Source organism: Ammodytes marinus, assembly GCF_949987685.1.
Source record: "Ammodytes marinus genome assembly, chromosome: 7".
NCBI classification, from domain to species: Eukaryota; Metazoa; Chordata; class Actinopteri; order Uranoscopiformes; family Ammodytidae; genus Ammodytes; species Ammodytes marinus.
The window spans coordinates 6,086,097-6,107,959 of record NC_137211.1 but is presented as its reverse complement, the minus strand read 5'-3'; the positions used below and the strand labels follow the sequence as shown (position 1 = coordinate 6,107,959).

The following is a 21,863-nucleotide window of genomic DNA, read 5'->3' as shown; positions in this document are numbered from 1 at the left end:
AAATGATATGAAAAACACAAGTCAAATTTAGTATGTGTTTTATTTATTAATTTGTAAAAAATCATTATGCATACAACTGTCTTGAAAGATAACATGATGCTACAGTTTGGTTTCTTACTGTAGAATGATCCTCCTGATTTGTATAACCAAAGCTTTATGTTTTTAATAAAAAAACAGCTGTAATTGTTGCATAATTCACATTCCATACAGGTTTATTCAACAGGACATTTGGCCACGGGGTGTCTGTATTCATCGTTAACAAAGCACCTGTTCTGATCTGGTTGGACTGTACTGATCAGTAGTACTTCACTTTTGGAAGGACGCACAACATTTCAAAGAGGAGGTTGGCACCAGTCAGCGCAGTGTTCCCTGTTGAGAAAAAAAAATGGTCAGAATTAAGAGTTGTATTGAAAAGAAATATAGTAGTTTGGCTAAACTATGTGTGTCCCAGCCGGGTTTGAAAAGTACCTGTGGTGTCGTAGGGCGGAGACACCTCCACTAAATCACATCCAACCAGGTTCAGACCTCGGCAGCCCCGAATAATCTCAACTCCCTAAATCCAACCAAGAAAACAAAATATTACTGTTCATATACAGTAGATGAGAAGATCAATAAGGAAGTAGTACATTTCGTACATGACATTTTATTTGACAAGGCTGTGTTGTCAAATTAAAGTCAAAAAAGTAAATTTTGTAGGATTTACGTCGGTAACACTTTACAATAAGGTACACAAAATTGTAGTACCTACTACATAGTTATGTGTTACCTACTAATAGGTTCTTTTTGTGCTACCTACTACATACGTTTTTTTTTCTCGTCCTACCTACTACATACGTTTTTTTTTGTTCTACTTACAACACAAGTTTTTTCTGTTCTACCTACTACATAAGTTTTTTTTGTGTTACCTACTACCATTTTGTGTACTTTATTGTAAAGTGTTACCTTTACGTCTGTTTCCTCCATGTTTACCTGTATGGGAGTGAGCCCTGCTATCTCTGGTGTGCCCGTCCCAGGGGCAAAGCCCGGGTCGAGAGCGTCTATGTCGAAACTGAGGTAAACTGGTCCGCTGCCCATCTGAGCCCTGACCTCAGCCATCAGGGGAGCCAGAGATTTGAACCAACACTCTTCCGCCTGCACCACACGGAAACCCTGCACAGTATGCAAATTAGGGATACATTATCTAATATTTAGACACACAAAAATATACCATAACATCAAGATATTTGCAGTGTTGGTAAGTAGTAAATTGCATGTAGTTTAACTTCATTCATTCATATTTGCATAGTAATGAAAGTATAAATCTTTTGCTATTTTTTTGCAGTGTTGATTTTTTTTAGTTTTTGTCTATTATACAAATTGCCACTTTTTAGTAGTCTCGCAAAGCCAGACCAAACTACAGCAAGTAGTATGGTCAGGAAGCACTCCGTTTAGAGCCGTCTATTCGGGGGGAAACTGGGCTGGCCTGTTTTTATTTATTTAAACCAATCACAATCATCTACGGCGGGGCTAACCCCGGGAAGCAGCCAATGGAGGCGTAGCGTTGTTTGCCGACGCCAGCGCTTAATAGACGCTGGCTGAAGTGGTCAAGCCAGACTACTTTTTAGTGACTGGAATAAACTAAGTGGCATTTTTTTTGCTGACATGAGACTTTGTTGTATAACATTTGGATATAATATCATACAGTGTCAATTTGCTCTTTTTCTTAGAAAATAGTCTCAACTAGCCCACTTTTTCAAAGTAGCTTTATTAGTTAACCAAACTAAATTTCTCCCTAGGCTAGCTTTGCTTTAGTTCGTCATCTTCCAGTGTGAAGCAATTGGTAGTTTTCAAAGCTCTGATTTCAAAATAGCTTCCCCAACACTGGGTATATAGTATTAACCAAATCAGTGATTATATACATAACAAAATTAATGAACTGCTTACTATTACTTAGAAATGTAATGTTGGCATTGCCTTACGTCATCCATACACCCTGCTGTACTGAACACAAACGGGCACTGACACACACACACACACACACACACACACACACACACACACACAGGCCTGTCCACACAAATGGCTGGGCCCCTGAAAACCTCCAGTCAATTGTCCCGCATTACCCATGCTTTACTAGCATCAATGCGTATGAGTGCGCTCATTTGCGCAGGTTTGTGAAAAACTGGTTAGCCCTGGCTGGTTGTGTCTGTCCTCTTTACTATATAAGAATGTAGAATAACTACAAAAGGTACCCAACCTGTTTTTTCATGGGGTCCAAATACTTTTCACAACGACACCAAGACACAGGTACCATGTGTTTTCCGTGAGCAGGAACGACTCAGGAAATATAATCCAGCCAAAACTGTTTAATATCAAAACCCAATCTTGTCACCATTTGGCACACAAAGGGTTTATAGGATGCATTATGTTTGAAACAGTTACACTCCGTTGTGTTCAATCTGAAACATTTTGAACATTTCTGCTTTTCTATTGATATTGTCTGGGTTTGATGCTTCCACAGATATTGACTGAGTACAGTAAAGGAAAGTAATTAATAATTTAATAAATAGCTACATTTATCTAATATATGGAGATGCCTGAATTCATCAAATAAAATATTTTACTGTTACTCAAACTTAACGAAGCTATTCAAGGTACCTGTGCCCGGCTCCATTCGTATGAATCTGGAGAGTAGCCTGAACCGCGCAGGCCGATCTGGGCCACCCTGTTGCAGTCCAGCAGCCCCTCCTCCACACACCGTCTGAAGGGAGTGCCATGTCCAATCTTCTCCCCCAGGACCACATCACTGGTGTCAGCATGAGCATCCACATGGACCAGACCCACTGGGCCATGTCTGATGAAGTATCACCCAATACAAGTCAGTGTATGAAATGGTTAAGGGGTGTTTTTAGTATGGATTTACTGAGATTTGACTTTGGTCTGAACTTTTTTCACAGATAAATTTGTTTTTTTTTCATCTACAATCAATGTGCAGGCATTCAAAACGCCGTAGAGTTCATCGCGGGGCAGAATAATACTACTAAGGCATGACCAATTGGGTATGGAAATATCTGATCTAGAGCTGGAACAATTAATCGATTAGTCGATGGACAGAATATAATCTGCAAAAAAAATTGACATTATATCAACCAAAAGTCCAAAACACGTATTGGTTCCAGATTATTTTCCCACTGTTTTTTTTCTCTTTTTAAATTGAGTATGTTTGGAATGTTAGGCAAAACAAGACATTTGAAAATATGCACATACACAATACTCATTAGTTGTAGCAGCCTTATTGTGTGTCTAGTTATTGTACTGTATCTGTCAGCCAATGTAAGCTAATGATAATAATTCTATATGTATGTTCACACATATCATGCATGGCCTTCTTACTTCTCAGCAACAGCTTGCAGGATTGGATATGCAATCGTGTGATCGCCACCTGCAACAAAAAAACTTCTTAACTTCCTGGCATTTGATTGAACAAGAGCTACAGTTCATCGGGCTATTTAAACTTATAACATATTCATGTACTGAGCTATCTGTGAGAAGGTGAAAACAGTGGGCTATGTAAGAGCCTTGTTTCTTCTTATACTCCAGTCACTCTCACCCATGGTCAGAGGAATACAGCCAGTGGCCACAATCTTTCTGTATGCCTCCCTGATGCGTTTGCAGGTGTCTTTCAGGTCGTAAACGTTGACGTTGACGTCTCCGATATCAGCCACCATGAGGGACTCGTAAGGCGCTGCCCTGGTGCCACTGTTGTAAGATCTCAGCAGTGACGATTCTGTCCTGATGTGCCTGGGACCAAACCTGCAGTGATGAAGAAGGGAATTATTCAATTCAATGCAAGAGTTACAAGTCACTGAAGCAGGTTAAGATCGTATATGAAATGTGATGGGTTCATAAAATAGACTTCCTCTATATCTTTTGTTTTGTTTGGATGGACTTTCAGACTCCCATAGTGTTGGGTTAAGTCTTTGGTAGGCTATGTGTTTCTGTTAATAACATCCTGTTTGGTATTATGGAAACTTAAACTTGAGTACGGGTTCCTTTATAATATGTTGCGTCACCACCAGGCTGAGCAAGACGTTTCTTGATATGGTCGTAACAGATGCATTGTTATGCGTGACAGAACTACCTGCCAGTGTTTAGAAGTTGCTCAAATTAGTTTTACTTTTTCATTTATAAATAATGAAAAAGTATTTCTAGGCCTTTAGCCAAATATATGATATGTACATAACACTTTGCCAAAGGAAGGCTGAACACAGGACTATTACTTGTAAAGTATAGTTTTTTTTAAAACTTTTTATTCATTGCTGCTCTGCATGAGGATATGTCAATATTTTCTACACAACTGAATATTAGGCTTATTGTGTGACGTATGAATTATTGCTGTTTAAATGCATCATAACAAGCTCGAAAAAACAAATAGCTGTTTTTGTGTCAGTGTCATAAGAGGAGATAATGCTGTAAAAAAAAAAGAGAAATTATTAACAGCAAAATGACCTAGCTCCAGGCCTGTTGGAGGTCCCGGTGTCGATTGGGACGCCGATAAAGGCTGCGTCCAGTCCCTCCGCGGTCTCCTGGTAGGGCAGCTTGGCCATGGTGGGGATCCCCGACATCCGAGCAACGAACTCGGCGCTCGGTGGCACATTGTACCGGGTCCCTGAGCACTTTCTGTGGGGGTTTACACTCAGAACAAGTCCGTCGCTGCTGCAAAGAGCTGAAGTTTGTCGCGGCGCTGCAGAAACAAAGTCCACCTTTGTTGTTGCCCTGTAAGAAGAAGGCCAAATAGTAGCGCGAGTTATATTTAGGTTTCTCCAAATTGAAAACATAGCTACGTCCAGATATGTTACTAGTGCAACGTGGGGCTGTGTATGAGCGTACGTGAATCAGAAATGTGGTCTCTCAGCTGCTATGGCTACTTCAAGTGTTTTCATTCCCTGCACTTTAACCCGTCTGGGAATGACCATGTATGGAACCTATGCAAAATAAATCACCATACTTTATTAGGTTGAATGCATAATCTCTGATAGCCATAACCCTAACGCCACACAGTAGCCTATCACAACTCCCCATTGGATAGGCTAGCCTACATACGGATACTTGGTTTGTAGTTATGGTTGTTGTGATTTCCAAACTTCCGATATAGTTGAGAGCATGAACGCAGCACGATTCCAATCATTCCGAAAACTTCAAAGGCCACTTATTTTATTCATCGAATGCGCATAAAATAGATAGATAGATAGATAGATAGATAGATAGATAGATAGATAGATAGATAGATAGATAGATAGATAGATAGATAGATAGATAGATAGATAGATAGATAGATAGATAGATAGATAGATAGATAGATAGATAGATAGATAGATAGATAGATAGATAGATAGATAGAAAGGCTACGCAAGACTCATCCTACATATTTACCTACATTTCATTTTTTTTAATGTTGTCAAAATACATGGAAATCATTTCTCGTTTGATAAAACCAACGGTCAGACTCTAGCAAATACATTTCTTTTTCTTACTAATATATATCATTGAAATAATCATGACTAAAGTGTAGGCCACAAGGGATTAGAAATGATTACAAGCAGCAACCTCACTATCGAAAGACAACATGAAGCCTATGAATTAAAAATAATAATAATTACAAAATCCAAATTAGGTTTTAGGGTCACACAACTTCCTCTCTGGACCAATATATTGGTTGCTATGGTGCTGGATATGAAACCGTTATATGACTGTGTGGAGGAGTTTTTTATTTATTTTTATTATAATGAGTTCGCTTCACTTGTCCTCCTCTAGAGGCGCACTGTGTGACGCACCAGCACTCCCAATTTAGACACCGCGCATCTCAGAGAACGACCACTCCTCAGACTTGTCTTATTACATAGCATAATATCGACAAGCCATCATGGTAAGTGTTGTTTTATAATGTAATTTCTTGCATGCTATTGCATTCAGCTTTACAGTTTTACCTTTATTCGTATGGTAGATGGCGCAGAGGAATGTAGCTCGATCTTGTCTCCAAAGGTGCATCCCTTTGTTCTGTGCATAGCGTACTCGATGGCTCATTCGGACCTTAATTGCTTTATTATCAATTGTCCTGCTCTCAAACGAAATAAACAAAATTGTCGGTGTTCACGTAGTCGCTCGCATTCCTGCACGACAAAAGCCTAATCCTCTTCCATGTGGACTCTTGTAAATCAGCTTATAATTGCCTGACAAATGGTCTCACACGAAGCGCTCATTTCGCTGGCCCTATTTGCAGCCTCTTTATGAATTTATATAACATCAACATTTAGAGCTCCGAGTTATAGAGATCGTATTATGTGAAATGATTAGTTATTCGTACTATCTTCATTTATTTCTTTAAAATAAGCAACCTATATTACATATATGTGATATAATTAACAAAATAAATAAATAATTCATAATAAGCAGAAATTCAGTGGCTCATTACGTCAGAAAAAAAAATGTGGTTTACTCACGATTCAGCACACCAACACGGTTGACCTAGATAATCCCCCTCTCCCTCCCGTAATCCAGTATGATGTCGAATCTGAACATGCATGGGCTACAGAACCTCATTCACTGATTTTATCAGTTTACGCTTTTCATGGCAGGTCGGGGGAATTATAATTTGAAGCAGGTAAAGGTGGAGTCAGTCAAAATCAGGCTCTGTAAACAAAGGGTATTTTATATAGCCTAGTTATTTTAACAAAGGGTACCCTTTATAACTAGCAATATTCCTGTTTGCAGAGCCTAGGTTGTGTATTAACCCTGGATTTTTTTACGGACAGGTATCAGATTGTGAGATGTTCTCAGACTTTGAATTTCTTTTTTGACAACTAATATTCTCCAGAATCACTGACTCCACCTTTAATGATGATGCAGGTCATTTATCTAAAATAGAAATAATGCTTATTTTGAAGAGCTTGCCTTGGCACCATGGTTTTTAAAGGCCAAGTTGTTTAAATCAAAGACAATTAAAGCAATTCCTTAACCCAAATGATATTTGTCTTCACCACCTGCAGCGTGAGTGTATCTCCATCCACGTGGGTCAGGCCGGCGTCCAGATCGGCAATGCATGCTGGGAGCTGTACTGCCTGGAACATGGGATCCAGCCGGACGGAACGATGCCCAGTGACAAAGCCATCGGCGGGGGAGACGATTCCTTCTGCACCTTCTTCAGTGAGACAGGAGCCGGAAAGCACGTCCCCAGGGCTGTTTTCGTGGACTTGGAGCCAACTGTCATCGGTAAACTGTCGTGAATTATATGCACCTGTGGTTGTCAATTCATTTTATGAAGTCGGATCCTCAAGTAATTTTTGATTGTATATTGTGCATGTATTGTTGTTTTTGCTTTGCATTTGTTTGACTCGACATCACTGCAAATTAATAATATACTGTAGGCAAGGCAAGGCAAGGCAAGTTTTTTTATATAGCACAAGCAAGATTAAAATACATAAAACACATTAGAAATACATAAAACACATTACAAATATAATGAATAATAATAAATAAAAGTTTAATAACATTAAAAATGAATTAAACCTGTCTCTTCAGATGAGGTGCGCACTGGGACCTACCGCCAGCTGTTCCACCCTGAGCAGCTGATCACTGGTAAGGAGGATGCTGCCAACAACTACGCCCGCGGCCACTACACCATCGGCAAAGAGATCATTGACATAGTGCTGGACAGGATCCGCAAACTGGTGGGTGAACTTGATATCTGGATGGTTGCATTTAAAGGTCACATTTTATGCTCATTTTCAGGTTCAAAATGGTCATTTGGGGTTTTTTACTAGTTGTATTGTCCAAAAACCCTTTATATTTCTCACGCTGCCATTGCTGAATCTCCTCTTTTTCGCCCTAAGCCAAGTCCTGCCTTCCAAAAAGTCCAGTCTTCTTCTCTGATTGGCCAGGTCCCCATGTGTGGGCACAGGCTCTGTCCACCCGCTCAATATGGCGGACTGCTAGTTAGATGCAGGGTTTTCTCGGGGTGTGCTTAGTTATGACAGGTGGAGGTAGTGTTAGGTTAGATTGGTAATGAGGGGCGTGGCTTCTCCCGTTGTGACCTCATAAGGAGAGACAAATCTGAATGAGATTTTTGCCCTTTTTTCAGATAGGTGGAGGTGGAGTAAAAGAGTGAGGGTTGTTTTTCCTCATAATTTGGGAGTCTCTAGACACACCGGGAACCCATACAAATGTGGAAAAAAAACATGAAAAGTTGCATTTGCATAATAAATTACCTATAAATAACATAAATATATTTATATGTGATGGCTGTCTCTCCCTCTCTGTCCTCAGGCTGACCAGTGCACTGGTCTTCAGGGCTTCCTGGTGTTCCACAGCTTCGGCGGTGGCACCGGCTCAGGTTTCACCTCCCTGCTGATGGAGCGTTTGTCTGTCGACTTCGGCAAGAAGTCCAAGCTGGAGTTCTCCATCTACCCAGCTCCTCAGGTGTCCACCGCAGTGGTGGAGCCCTACAACTCCATCCTCACCACCCACACCACCCTGGAGCACTCTGACTGTGCCTTCATGGTAGATAACGAAGCCATCTACGATATCTGCCGCAGGAACCTGGATATCGAGCGTCCCAGTTACACCAACCTGAACAGGCTGATCAGTCAGATCGTGTCCTCCATCACTGCCTCCCTTCGTTTCGACGGTGCCCTCAATGTTGATCTGACGGAGTTCCAGACCAACTTGGTGCCATATCCCCGAATCCACTTCCCCCTGGCCACCTATGCCCCTGTCATCTCTGCGGAGAAGGCTTACCACGAGCAGCTATCAGTGTCAGAAATCACCAACGCCTGCTTCGAGCCCGCCAATCAGATGGTGAAATGCGACCCCCGCCACGGCAAATACATGGCCTGTTGCCTCTTGTATCGTGGTGATGTGGTGCCTAAAGATGTTAATGCAGCCATTGCCCACATCAAGACCAAGCGCTCCATCCAGTTTGTGGACTGGTGCCCCACTGGTTTCAAGGTCGGCATCAACTACCAGCCGCCCACTGTAGTTCCCGGTGGAGACCTGGCCAAGGTCCAGAGGGCTGTGTGCATGCTGAGCAACACCACTGCTATTGCAGAGGCCTGGGCTCGGCTCGACCACAAGTTTGATCTGATGTACGCCAAGAGGGCCTTCGTCCACTGGTACGTGGGAGAGGGCATGGAGGAGGGAGAGTTCTCCGAGGCCAGAGAAGACATGGCAGCTCTGGAGAAAGATTATGAGGAGGTTGGAGTCGACTCCATTGAAGGCGAGGGAGAAGAGGAAGGAGAGGAGTATTAAAAGGAAGGGGCATAAGAGCACAAGTCAAACAGAGAAAAAATGATTTAATTAGTTCCTACATATTTCAAGCACAATAGTTTGTCGAATAATTACCTGTTTGTCTGTGTTCAGAGTCGAGATGATTCCAATGCCAGATTCACTCGGTCTTTAATAAAGTTCCTGTAATGTGAAGTAGTGTTTGTGTGTGTGTTTATTTATCAAACCTTCCTCCTTTCACTTCATTCTTTTGTGAATACTGACAAATTAACTCTCTTGAAAAATGTTTTTCAATTCACTTATCTTTCAGAAATGTTAACTTAGAAACAAGACGAATGATTTGCACAACACATTCAGAGCTCTTCTCAGACGGATACTTTTATTCTTAAACACAGCAGAAAAATCTACATACTGTATATTCAAAATATTTCTCATCATCTTTCATATGAAAACCATACACACTTCACCACACTCTCCTAAAATGCTCAAATTATTATAAACGTTATGCCTTTTATGAGGCCAAAATAGTTGGCTTAATGTTGCTACTTTTGACAACAGACCAGAGAAGTGTGAAGGTTTAAGTAGCTCTATTTGGCTTATTCATAAATGTTTAAATAATGTATTAGAATATGATGTGCATAATAGAGGAGCTGGCAGCAAACACCAGTAAGCCATAACAATGGCTCTGTGCAAACATATACATAAAGTGCAAAATAGGAACAAAAAAAAAACACATTCTCAATGTCGCTCAATAATCCACACGATCCATGCCATCTACCAGCATCATTATGATAACTATGTAGTAACATGTTGCAGAGGTTTTTGCATGCATTAACATCGTGCAGAATGGGTGAATAAGTGATTGTCCAGCTCACAACCTGACACAGACACTGGCTGGCAACCTGTTGGATGGAGGTAAAAGCTGTTTTGGCGCTGCATGTTACATGTGAATTTGTCAAACTTTAATATCGCTCTACACAGTAGGGCCTAATAAGTACAGTATGTACGTTTTACTAAAAAAGTGCATCAGACCTTGGGAAAAAAATATAGTCTCTTATAACACAAATACATTGGAGCATCCCATTTCTGGGCCAATTGAGTTGTTTGGTGCTGATAAACGACACTCATGAGAAACTAACAGTAGAAACCAATGGGTTTTTTTCTCTCCACCAACACTGCAGCCTCAATAGTCCATGATGCATTTCACCCACAAGACATGGAGTATTGTGCATAAAGGGGCACCCGAAGCACTTTAATTTAAATATTGCTAATGCTATAGTGATGCAGAGATTGTGATATTCTGTGAGTTGCAGATTTGTAATTTCAGATACAATAGACAACACTGGTTAAAAGGTGAATTACACCAATTCATAAATCACATGAACTACTGGAATACACTCAGGGTCATAGTAGTCAAGTAGAATTGTCTAACAGTACAGTGTCAGTTGATTATCCCTTAATAGCCATTACATGTAAAGGCCAAGAAGACTAAAAATAGTACAAATAAAGAAGTTTGACTTAATATCACAGCATATTTGAACCCCCTTTTCTATATGATATATCTGTATGAGCCTGAATGAGTGTGTGTGTATCTATGCAGACAGTATGCAGGCCTGACGCTGGTCTCGTCCGTACAGCAGGAAGCCCACAGCGGTGCGAAGGTCCTCCAGGTCCAGGTTAGACAGGAAGCTCCTCTGTAGCTCCGCCTCCACCATGTTCCCAATAGGCCCAGTGCAGCCCTTCAAGAGAACCACAGCAGACTGACACAGCAGCCAATCAGCAAGCTTCCTCATGCCAACACTGTCCTGATTGGCCAGGGCCTTGCGTCCCCACAGGCTAAGATGTAGCATGTTAGCTGCCACGCGGGCACTGGGGCGCTGCAGAGTAACAACAACATGGGAGTAAGAGTTAGTAAAGATCTGTTGATTATTATAAGCAGACTGCTGGATAGAGTCAATATATATATTGACACTATTATATTGGGGGAAAAAGCTATACAAATTCATCAAATAGCTTTGAACATAACACAAAATTGGTCAAAATTCTTGCCATAAAAACTGGGAAAAAAATAAAAGAGAAAAGAGAAAATTCAGCAATATGATAGGCCTACATTTCTTTCAACATTTTAAAAAAAAGCTTAGAAAATGCCACGTACAAACAGTAAAATCCAATCAATCATTGACTAAGCACACACACAGTATCCCAGCCCCTGCTCCTACCTTGCTTGGGCTCCTCCTGAGGAGTAAGCGGATCACCAGCTGTACATCAGCAGGGACAGTGGAGGGCAGAGCAGGAAGCTGCTTCTCCTGGTAGCTCCTGCTCTCCAGTCCCACTGCTCTGTAGAACGGGTTGTTCTGGCCAAATATCTCATAGGAGATGGCGCCCACAGCCCAGGCGTCCGCCTTGCTGTAGTCAATCACCACGCCACTGCCTGGAACTGCAGTGGATACCTTTGGGCGGACACATCAAGAGATTGAGAGTGATTAAATATGCAATTTTTTTTGGTGTGTGTTTGTCGTAAAACATTTTTTTCTTACTTAATAACAATAAAGAACTACTGAATAATCATAAAGAGCTACTTAAGCCTACCTCTGGGGCCATAAGGGAGGCGTTCCCTCCTCTGTTGACCCACATGCTGTTGAATGGCAGCTGTAGACTGCAGTCGCTTTGGGCCAGGCAGCAGCCAAAGTCGGTGATCACTAAACGAGGGCAATCAGCTGTGTAAAAAGATCAAAATCAAATGAAATGTTAACATAGAACAATTTCTTGATAACATCTGACATTGTTCTCTTACTGGCTGCATGTTATTTCACTGACCAGAGTCAAACTCCAGCAGGATGTTGTCTGACTTGAGATCCCTGTGAGCGACGCCCTGTGTGTTCAGATGGTCCACGGCCTCCAGCAGCTGCAGCATCATGAGAGAGGCCTGTCTGCGGCCTGGTGGGGTCTCTGCCAGGTACTGTCGGAGTGTGCAGCCATAGCTATAGCACAGGAGAAGACATTTAGGCATTGATGTATTGTTCTTTTATATACTTTTGTAAAAACATTTAAATAAAACACTTTTTCACAAACAAAAAAAACACAGAAGAAGAAAGGATGCTAGTGAGACGGAACTGGATGTTTTCAGTTTTCTTGTACACCTCTTAACGTTATAATCCATATGAACTTTTCATGAAATCAAAGCTAATTTTGTAATACTATTTATGGTCTGCATTGTCCAGTAATTATAATATAATTCATTGTATTGAGATTGTCATTACCTTTCAATAAAGTAGTTTTCATTTTTAGTGGTGGGATCCACCATTCCTGCAGTAGTATCAAATCTCATGGATTCACAGGAAACAGTGATCCAGCTTAGTGTGTGTGTAATAATTTGATCTCCCTAACCTTGTCTGTTTGAGTCCGTATATATTATTCGTATCCTACCATCTTTAACGAACATAATTCACTTGTAGTAATGAAGAATGTCGAAGAGGGTAGGTAGGGCTTACTTCTTCATGACCAGGAAAAGAGTGCGATTGTTGCCCAGTCCATCAGGGTTGAGCCTGGCTGGCAGCACATCGGGATACTCCTCCTGAGCTCCTGGAAGCAAAGGGACGTCCGCTGTGAAGGCCCGGTACACTCTGATCACATTGGGGTGTGCTGACACTCTTTTTGGCACGATTCCAAAATCTCTGCATGTAGACAGATCACAGGTGGTTCAGTACTGTAGGCCAGATCTAAATGTCTTGTGCAATGAACTGTGAAAAGCATTGAAGTAGGAAGAAAGCCCTGTGTAATACATGCTGTACTTACCCATCCAAAGTGATTTGTTCGTTTTCCTGCTTGATGGCCAGTGGGCCCGCAGGCACCAGCTCCTGGGACATGGACTTTAATATCGCCTCGCTCGAAGACCCTGCCTGCAAATTTAAAGAATACCTGTCAGTACTGATTTTTAATTGCAACAGTGTCAAAAAGATGTCCACACAGGATTAACACTTAACAATTGTGGCTTAAAATGTGATATTTATTTAGATCACACACACACCCCAAAGTTCCACATCATCTTGATAGCCAATGGGAAGCTTCCTAGCGAGCAGCATGACAAGGATCGAGCCTTCACCCCTTCCTCTTTCTCTTCTCCCAGCTGAACCTGAAGGGGGCTTTCCCTCTCCGTCCGCGGGGCAAACCGAGCCGCTGCCTCGTACACAGCAGCGTTGGAGCCTTTCCCAATCTGATTCCCGATGATGTAGTCCTCCAGTTTATATCCAGGGGCAAAGGGCTTGACAGGGCTCTGGAATCTCTTCTTGCTAAACACTGCCTGCAGATTGGAAGAAATATTTATTTATATTTGAATAAGATGCAGAAAGGTAGTTGTGTGCACATCCCATCATCATTAGGCCAGGTGAAGGATCACAGATGAATTAGAGGAAGAATAGATGAGTGTACCCACACAGTGGATGATGAATAGTTTAATTAAGTTATGTTTTTAAAATTGGACCGAAGAGCTTTAATCCAGTAATACAAGTAGTATATTATGTTAATACACATAATTGCATGGTTGTAGATATGTCAGGTTAGCAACCAAAGTGATTTTTTTTTTAATATATTTTTTGGCATTTTTATGCTTTATTGATAGAGACAGAGTTGAAATGGGGCAGATAGGGGAGTGACATGCAGAGAACGACCGCGGGCTGGAATCGAACCCGGGTCCGCTGCTGGCCGAGGCCCATGGGGGGGACGCCCATAGACATAATAAATTCCTTTATTATGTCTATGGGGACGCCCTACCAACTGAGCTAAGGGCGCCCCTAAAGTGACATTTTCTGTCTGACATTTCCAGTAGCCTAAGCCTACTACTCTCCATGTCAAATCTGCATCTTCTTTTACAAGTGTAACCACATCAACATACTAGTAGGCTACTTATTTAAGAATTACAGCTAATGGAAACTTTTAATTAGGCTACAAATAGTCTGCATCAAAACTTCTTCACTAACAGCAGTAGCCTACCTAAAAACAACACTATCTGGTATTGCTCCATTAGGCTACTTACCTGTATCTCCTGACATGTCGCAGCACTCTTCCTGTCATCCTCCAGCTGTTGTTCGATGAGTCCCACGCCGAGACCGAAAGCCAGAAACACGGCCCTGTTCCTCGGGGAGCCACCGCCGCCACCAAACCTCCGGAAGCCGGCCGACTGCAGCTGAGCGGCCAGCCCCTTCAGAGAGGTGCGGTAGTAGCGGTACCGAGACGGCAGGAAAGCCTGAGGCTGAACGGTGCGGACCGTGGGGCCTACACGTAGACGGTCAGCTCGGAGCTTTGCTGCGACTCGGCCCCCCGATTTGAGGAGACCCAACTGAAGGACAGAGCGGCCCATCTCCAGCCCCCGGCTTATGGCGTGTCTCACCGACATAATTTACCCGGAAATGTAACTTGTTTTAAGCTGTTTAGTGAGTCCCCTTGTGTCAAACAGTCCTCAGCCTGCTACCTCTGACATTGACGGTTGTAAACAAAACAGTTCCTACTGAGCATGCGCAGCAATGACAGACAACCAAAAACCCTTAAAAATAGGCTTTGGGACGACCTGGCTATCTTTTCTGTCATTATTGTACAACAATATTATTCCGTACAGCTAAATATGCATTTAAGTGAAACATGTGAGGTGAAAGATATACAATAGTTTGTCGGTCCGGAGTGCGCTATAAGTCTCAATTGTTTCTGACCACTAGGGGCACAAGGACACCCTCTGCAACACAGTCAATATGGCCTATCAATAAACCTCAAATCATTTTCATAAAAGTCCAGTAGACTTGCTGATATACCTTATGAGCAGTTTGGAAAAAACATATGATAAGAGAATAAAACTGAAAATAAAAGTCATCATAATAGTAAAAGCAGGACTTAATAAAGTAAAGTAAAACTGCAAAGGTAATATCAGCAAATATAGCCTACCTACTGTAGGTAGCAAAATTATTATGCAAAATGTTTTGTTATGTTAATATAGGCTACACGTTATGTGATTTGATTCATATTAACTTTTCACTTCAATGATCATCTTACATACTCATTTAATCTTTCTTGTGACCCTTTGGAGTTTATTAATAATAATTTAAGAATGTTTTGCTTATAATTTTCTTTGTTTATGATACTTATGACTCTCGTAAATAAGTATTTTTGCCTTTTTGTATTGGTGCTTTTGCAAAAGACCTGAATGCCTCTGCCACCACCCAACTGAATGTTTAAGTGTTGCTGTGATAATTGTTTCTTAGAGCTAAGGTGAACATTGTTTTAGTAAACAACAGAAAATCCATTGTATTGGCCCAGATGTCATACTTTCTTCCAAAAAATCTGTTCAAAATGTGTATGTATGGCAGCAGCCTATAACAATCGCAGAAGTATCATATGTCATGACCACATCAATACATGGGCAGCTTTATTAGCTTTCTCTACGGTCACTGAGCAACCACTTTTGGCCTTTTATGGCTCATGAAAAAGATCCTTGATTCATTTGCCTTTCGCATGACCTTATTCGACCGATGTTGATCGAGCGTGTGAAATTGTTTTTTATTGGCATTTTCAGATTATTGCGATGGCAAGGCAAGAGTTTACAAGAAGCATGTGCAGACTAGACAGCTCTTGGCATACGAGAAACAACTCATCTTTATTGTCAACTGTGGATGGATTACTCATTCATTTAGTGCTTGTAGTAACATTAGGAAATCAATATTCGCAATGGATTAAATGACTCAATGTAATGAGATGGGTGTCGACGATTGTACAAACAATAGCCTGTAGGCCTACAACCTTGTTGAACATCGCTCGAGAAATATAAAGGCTTTTCAATCAATGCGACAATAAAGAAATATTGAGACATTGGCCTAGGTGTTAATTAAATATTATGGATTTTGACCATGTTGCAGTTTTACCATTTCTCTTCCAACAACAACAACAACAACAACAACAACAACAACAACAACAGCTAATAGCAATGATAATAATAATGGTGATTTTATTTCTGTATCTCATTTCAGAGCAATGAATACATGAAAAGCAATCCAATATAAGCATATCAACATATTTCCATGATACTTTATATGTAGAAATGACTGATATCCCGGGCTCTATATAGTGTATCGCAGCATTTAAAATTGCAGTTAAGCTAAGTGTGTTAAGTTATACAAGTTCTCTACTATAAAAAATAAAAATAAGAAAACACTATAAAAAACACCTCCCCACAAAAACAGTTATTGGTCATTTTAAAAAAGGCCAGTGAAAATAATGTTGGGAATTGGCTGCTTGTCAAGGATTGTGATGGCTGCTCAATGGTTGTTGATAATCCAATTGATCCAATGGGTGTAATTCCTCACTCTGGTGTAGACTCCAGGGAAGTATGGGTTTGCACAGCTGATTCCCCAGGACACAATGCCCTCTAACTTTCCATCGCACATGAGGGGGCCACCGGAATCGCCCTGCGGATCACCAAAACAAATAGGCATGAATCATGATTAACAAATGTATTTGAACTTGCTTTTGCAGTATCAACTATATAGAATTAAAGTGGTCTTTTACCTGGCAGGAATCTTTGCCTCCCCTTACAGCTCCGGCACACAGCATGTTTGGTGTGATCCTCGACCAGTAGTAGTACATGCATTGAGGCCTGATATTCACATCCACAGCACGGAGCTCAGGAGAAAGGTTGTAGCTCCAGAGTTTAGTCACACCCCAGCCGCTCACTGTGCAGGGGTCGTATGTGAGCGGAGGAGCGTTTGGGTCAGGAAGAGTGGCCGGCTGGACGTTGGCATTCAGCACTGCTGGCCTGCTCAGCTATAACACACACACCACAGTTTGTAGATATAGGCCTACATACAGGTGCATCTAAAAAAAAATTGAATATCATGGAAAAGTTAAATTATTTCCCTGTTTAATTCTCAAAGTTAAACTTTGATATATGTTCTAGATTCATTACACATAAAGTGAAATATTTCAAGCCTTTTTCAGTTTTTAATTTAGATGATTAAGGCAAAAATCCAGTATCTCAAAATATTTCCATATTACATAAGACCAATCAAAAAAAGGGACTTATAATACATACATTTATTTTGCACTCAAAATTTGGTCTGGGCTCAGTTAGCACATGAGGAATAAGGAAGTTTATTCGTCACATATTATTAAAGAAGAAGAATATATATATATCTAGAATATATAAAAGCTTTATTGTTAGAAGACAATACTTTTCCATGATATTCAAACTATTTTAGATGCACCTGTATGTGTCAACAACAGCTCCATGTACTGTTATTTCAGGGCTGCTACTCTTTTGCTTACCTTGATGAGCATGATGTCATTGTTAAATGTCTTGTGGTTGTAGCTGTGGACGAATATCTTTTCGACGTTAAAGACCTGCTCATATCCCTCTGTTACATACAGGTTGTGTTCAGATAACACCACCTTCATCAAGGTACTCCTGATAGCCAAAAACACACATAAGTACACATTTGAGGTATATATTGTACTTTTTACTCCACTAAATGTATTTGTCAGCTTTACTTAAAGGTGGGGTAAGCGATTCTGAAGAATGTTTGTTGACTTATCACTTTTTGTCAAAATCAGTGAATATCTCCTCACAATCTGCTACCAACCTGTCCATATTGTGTGCACACTAAAAATAAATCTGGTGTTAATACAGAGCCTAGGCTCTGTTAACCGGTATGTTTAACAAATGAACTGTAAACAATAAAATCATGCTTTTTGCACAACTGCATAAGTAAAAATCTAATGAGAGAATATAAAATAGTAAGTGACGTTTTTCTGCAGAGTACCTCTTCTTTCAGTCTGTTTTATGGTTTGTACCGAAGTAGAATTTGTAGAGCTTTTAATTGATCTTTACTTGTAATTAAGTAGTTTTAAAGTCTGGATTGAAATTGTACTTAATTAAATAAATCTTCCAGTGCCGTTCAGAGCACAAGTATTTATTAATGACGGCGTCTAGTGTCAATACTTACGGTCTCCAGCAGTGGGCAGCAGACAACACCCACTGCTGGTGCACTAAGGTTCCTCCACAGAAGTGTCTCCTGTTGTTATACTGCAGCGACGCCTGATACTTGATAGAGTATGGCGTTACCACCTGTCCCCCGATGATCCTATCGTCAGCTGTCTCTGAAAACAGGAATAAGTGCACTGTGAGATCTTTCAGTTTTAAAAAATTAATTAAATTATATTTAATATTTGGTACTCTATGGTGTCTGATCTTCATGCAGAAGAGCTGCTGAAAGGCAATCTTAATCACCATACATTTGGTATACCTGTTACCAATTGCCAATGCCATCATCCCTTTTAATATGATTCAATGTTCAAGGTTCAAGGTTTTTATTAATGTCCCAAGAGGGCAAATGTGTTTACAGAAAAGGAGGTAGTGGCTAAAAACACACGACAATACAAGACAACAATGGACACAAAACACAACAGTATGTACACAAACCTGAGGATTCATAAAGTGCTTAAAAATAAAGTGCCAAGATATAAAGTGCCTGTATAAAGTGCTATGTGCCATAAGCAGCATCATCATCAATGAAAGTAGCATTTAAAGGGCAGTGTGCCGTCAACAACATCGTCATCAACAACAACACAAAAATCAAATCAGCATCAGCATTTACCTGCTGCTGGCAGCATTGATTGCTCGAATGGATGCAGGGACAAAATAATACATATTCTACATATTAAGTCATTCCCTTTTGTAAAGATTTAATTTATTGTATCAGGTAGGTATAAAACAAATTGTGATTGAGGAACTTACCCGATCCACTGATAAACAGCAGCAGCAGCAGCAGCAGCACGGTAGACAGTTGCAGTGCAGCCATATTTATTCTCATCATCTGTAACGCAGACACAAGGCTTAATCACAGTGTGTAATGTGCCAATGTGTGTGATTACTCAAACATTCCTGTTCAAATCCTATAGTCAGTGAACAAATGTATTCAGACGATGGTAGCGTTATATACTTTTGTATCAATTAGTTGTAGAGAAGTCCCTTTATTACTTCATGGCCTTTCTGAGTGTGCAACATTTCTCTAACTATACACGGCTGTTCCAAGGTTTTGAATCCTCTGACGATAAAGCTTAATCCGGTACAGTCAGATGAACTCTATAGTCTTGTTTTGGTCATTCATGCTTTTTGAATTTTTTTTTTGGGGGGAAAAGTCATGTTTTGAACATGAAGAACAAAACTCTGTACAACTGAGAACCAGACTGGCAACTGAAAGAGCAGAAAAAGACAAGGATACATCTGAGCGATTGTAAAATAACAACAATATAAACAACTATTCATTGGTAAAAAAATAATAGGAGGCTCAGCATCAAAATCTGTGAAGGATTTTTACAGGAACGGGATCTTGTTTCAGTGTCCAGTGCAGAATAATGCCGATGAGAAGCTGAAGTTAACAGGTGTTAAGCAAAGCTATTCGTAACACCGCAACATTGAAAAAGTAACAGTAGGGTTAGCACTATTGGAACTGGATCATGGAATATCAGCTTAACATAATACTGACACAGTTTGAACCCGAGTCACTAGCCACTGAGTAATCAGTGATCAGATTGAGACCATACTGGTCATCAGAAACTATAGAGCCCCACATGAATATTCTAATACAATTTAAACATAATTATTACACAACAAAAAATTTAAATAGCCTACTTTTTTTTTGTAAATTAAGAAGACCATCTTGAATGCCAGTTTGAAACCTGAAACCTGGCCAGACATCAATAGCTATTAATCGTTCATTTTGAAGGAAAAAGGGGTTACCTGTAGGCCAAGACACAGCGACCTTCTGAGTATCTCCAACTGGTGGGTCCAATGCTCCCCTTTTACCTCTTATACTGCAACTATATCCTCGTCTGAACCTTTTGTTTAAATTATCTCTCCGTCTTGCTTTGCTGCAACAATGAAACTGACCTAGTAGGCGACAAAGCATCATTTTTTCTTTTGTGTCATGTGTCTGTTTTTCCGTGCTCCAGTTTTCTTCTCGCACTGTGGGATATGGAGTTATTTGAGATGGGAACACCTGAACACGGATATTGACACAATAAATGTCTATGACCTGGTTGGTATGAGAAAACGTTGCTCGGAAATAATTTGCCACAAGGGAAATTTGTTCCGATCGAGATGTTATGCAAACATGTGTCTTGTTTACAGACCGGCATTCATCATGTAGCTTTAACAGTGTGAATAATAAATGAGTCAATATAGGTATTATTACATATTGTCAATGGCTATATGATAATGATATTGTCTGCATATAACACCACACTGCAACATGCTGATATGTACGCTTCCATGTGTATACATTCCCAAAATGTGTGCATTCAATGAAAGTAGAAAATATAAATGTAACATACAATTGTTTTACTTTTTCCACTCATTATAAAACACCTTCATTGGAACAGGGTAAAATACATTTCCATTTTTAAATGTATATGAATTACAAATGGATGATTCAAAGGATTTGTAGTTTTTATTACTAAGAGCTGTATAAAGTCTGCTGCATTTATTATAATAGGCTACAGCTACCAATAATTCACACAGTATAGTTGTACTGTAAGACACACACTGGCTTTGTAATGCTGTTTCACAGATGTATCTAGTTCAGTCCATGAAATGATTAAACCAAATTATGAAAAATTATTATTATTATTATTATTATTATTATTATTATTATTATTTTCACCTTTTAAAAGTTGGAATCAGTTAAAACTTGACTCCAGTGATAAGAGACGTAAGAGACGAATGATAAAATTGGACAGAAAAGGATACAACAAATGGTCATTTCATTGGAAAATGTAAATTAAATTTTTTTTTACATTTCAATGTGTTTATATTATTTTGCAGCCTGCCCTGCTAAATTTGTTCACACATTCCACTATTTAGTTGGTTAAAGTTTGGTTATTAAATAAGATTTTCGGAATATGTTTATATAAATAAAATCTGAATAAATACTTGAGTTCAATATAATTATGATTATTTCAAACTTACTTCGCTAATATCGAAGCAATAATTGGTTGATAATAAAAAAAAAACTCTGATTTATCACATTATTAAAGGTGCTGTAAGCGGAATGGTTCTTTTAGCTAACTTCCTGTCAGTTACTGCAGTTAGCAGTCCCCTCGCTCGTCCCTACTTCACCACATTAATGCACTGTGGTCTTCAAGCAGCGAGTTATCTAGCATCATCTCAGATCCATAAGTGTGATAAAACATGATAAAAACCATCAAAACAGACATTGGGAAGGATTTTTACCTGCTCCGCCATTGTAGGCACATAGACATTCACCCATCTGTTGCTCTGGCGTGCACCGGCAGTGAGACCATGGAGTGAATATAGCATCTATGAGTGAGACGAAAATCGGTTTGTAGCGTTCTCTCTTCTGATTGGATAAAAATGTCGGGACACTCCAATAAGTTTATTTGCCGATTACATGCAAAGCAGCTGACTGAGAGATCGGCTTTATGAAACGCGCACATTATGTAAGTGATCACTGTATGAATAAAGAGCGATTTAACATTTATATTAACATAAATAAATTGCTTACTTCACCTTTAACTGGTTTATTCTAAACATTATTTTGTGCCTATAA

The 21,863-nt window shown here is 40.0% G+C and overlaps 4 protein-coding genes across 4 annotated transcripts; 1 reads left to right on the top strand and 3 right to left on the bottom strand.

Moving 5' to 3' along the window:
- Positions 1-233: 233 nt before the first annotated feature.
- On the bottom strand, positions 234-4,698 carry agmat (agmatinase (putative)). The gene is made up of 7 exons (XM_080030463.1): positions 4,489-4,698; positions 3,590-3,792; positions 3,373-3,421; positions 2,638-2,833; positions 970-1,149; positions 469-553; positions 234-369 (listed from the first exon to the last, which is right to left on the bottom strand). Exons 1-7 carry the CDS (start codon positions 4,602-4,604, stop codon positions 296-298), a joined length of 903 nt encoding a protein of 300 aa, XP_079886589.1. The 5' UTR covers positions 4,605-4,698; the 3' UTR covers positions 234-295.
- Positions 4,699-7,025: 2,327 nt separating this feature from the next.
- On the top strand, positions 7,026-9,282 carry LOC307253070 (tubulin alpha chain-like; the record flags this gene model as incomplete). The annotated part of the gene is made up of 3 exons (XM_080030924.1): positions 7,026-7,248; positions 7,558-7,706; positions 8,302-9,282. The coding sequence occupies exons 1-3, from the start codon at positions 7,128-7,130 to the stop codon at positions 9,280-9,282; spliced, it is 1,251 nt and encodes a 416-aa protein (XP_079887050.1). The 5' UTR covers positions 7,026-7,127.
- Positions 9,283-9,630: 348 nt separating this feature from the next.
- On the bottom strand, positions 9,631-14,732 carry pink1 (PTEN induced kinase 1). Its single transcript, XM_080031937.1, has 8 exons — positions 14,291-14,732; positions 13,286-13,558; positions 13,054-13,157; positions 12,750-12,932; positions 12,076-12,239; positions 11,848-11,975; positions 11,478-11,708; positions 9,631-11,135 (listed from the first exon to the last, which is right to left on the bottom strand). The coding sequence occupies exons 1-8, from the start codon at positions 14,648-14,650 to the stop codon at positions 10,851-10,853; spliced, it is 1,728 nt and encodes a 575-aa protein (XP_079888063.1). The 5' UTR covers positions 14,651-14,732; the 3' UTR covers positions 9,631-10,850.
- A 1,824-nt stretch (positions 14,733-16,556) lies between these two features.
- On the bottom strand, positions 16,557-19,094 carry LOC307253571 (putative trypsin-6; the record flags this gene model as incomplete). The annotated part of the gene is made up of 5 exons (XM_080031681.1): positions 16,557-16,706; positions 16,807-17,061; positions 17,563-17,701; positions 18,240-18,393; positions 19,031-19,094. The coding sequence occupies 5 exons, from the start codon at positions 19,092-19,094 to the stop codon at positions 16,557-16,559; spliced, it is 762 nt and encodes a 253-aa protein (XP_079887807.1).
- Positions 19,095-21,863: the final 2,769 nt, after the last annotated feature.

Coding starts and splice junctions, on each gene's coding strand:
- agmat (XM_080030463.1), bottom strand. CDS start 4,604: ATGTCGGGGATCCCCACCATGGCCAAGCTGCCCTACCAGGAGACCGCG. Junction 3,793..4,488: donor TCCAACAGGCCTGGAGCTAG/GTCATTTTGCTG, acceptor TCATCACTGCAG/GTTTGGTCCCAGGCACATCA. Junction 3,422..3,589: donor CTGTATTCCTCTGACCATGG/GTGAGAGTGACT, acceptor TTTTTGTTGCAG/GTGGCGATCACACGATTGCA.
- pink1 (XM_080031937.1), bottom strand. CDS start 14,650: ATGTCGGTGAGACACGCCATAAGCCGGGGGCTGGAGATGGGCCGCTCT. Junction 13,158..13,285: donor AGATGATGTGGAACTTTGGG/GTGTGTGTGTGA, acceptor TTAAATTTGCAG/GCAGGGTCTTCGAGCGAGGC. Junction 11,709..11,847: donor CCTCCCTTATGGCCCCAGAG/GTAGGCTTAAGT, acceptor GTCCGCCCAAAG/GTATCCACTGCAGTTCCAGG.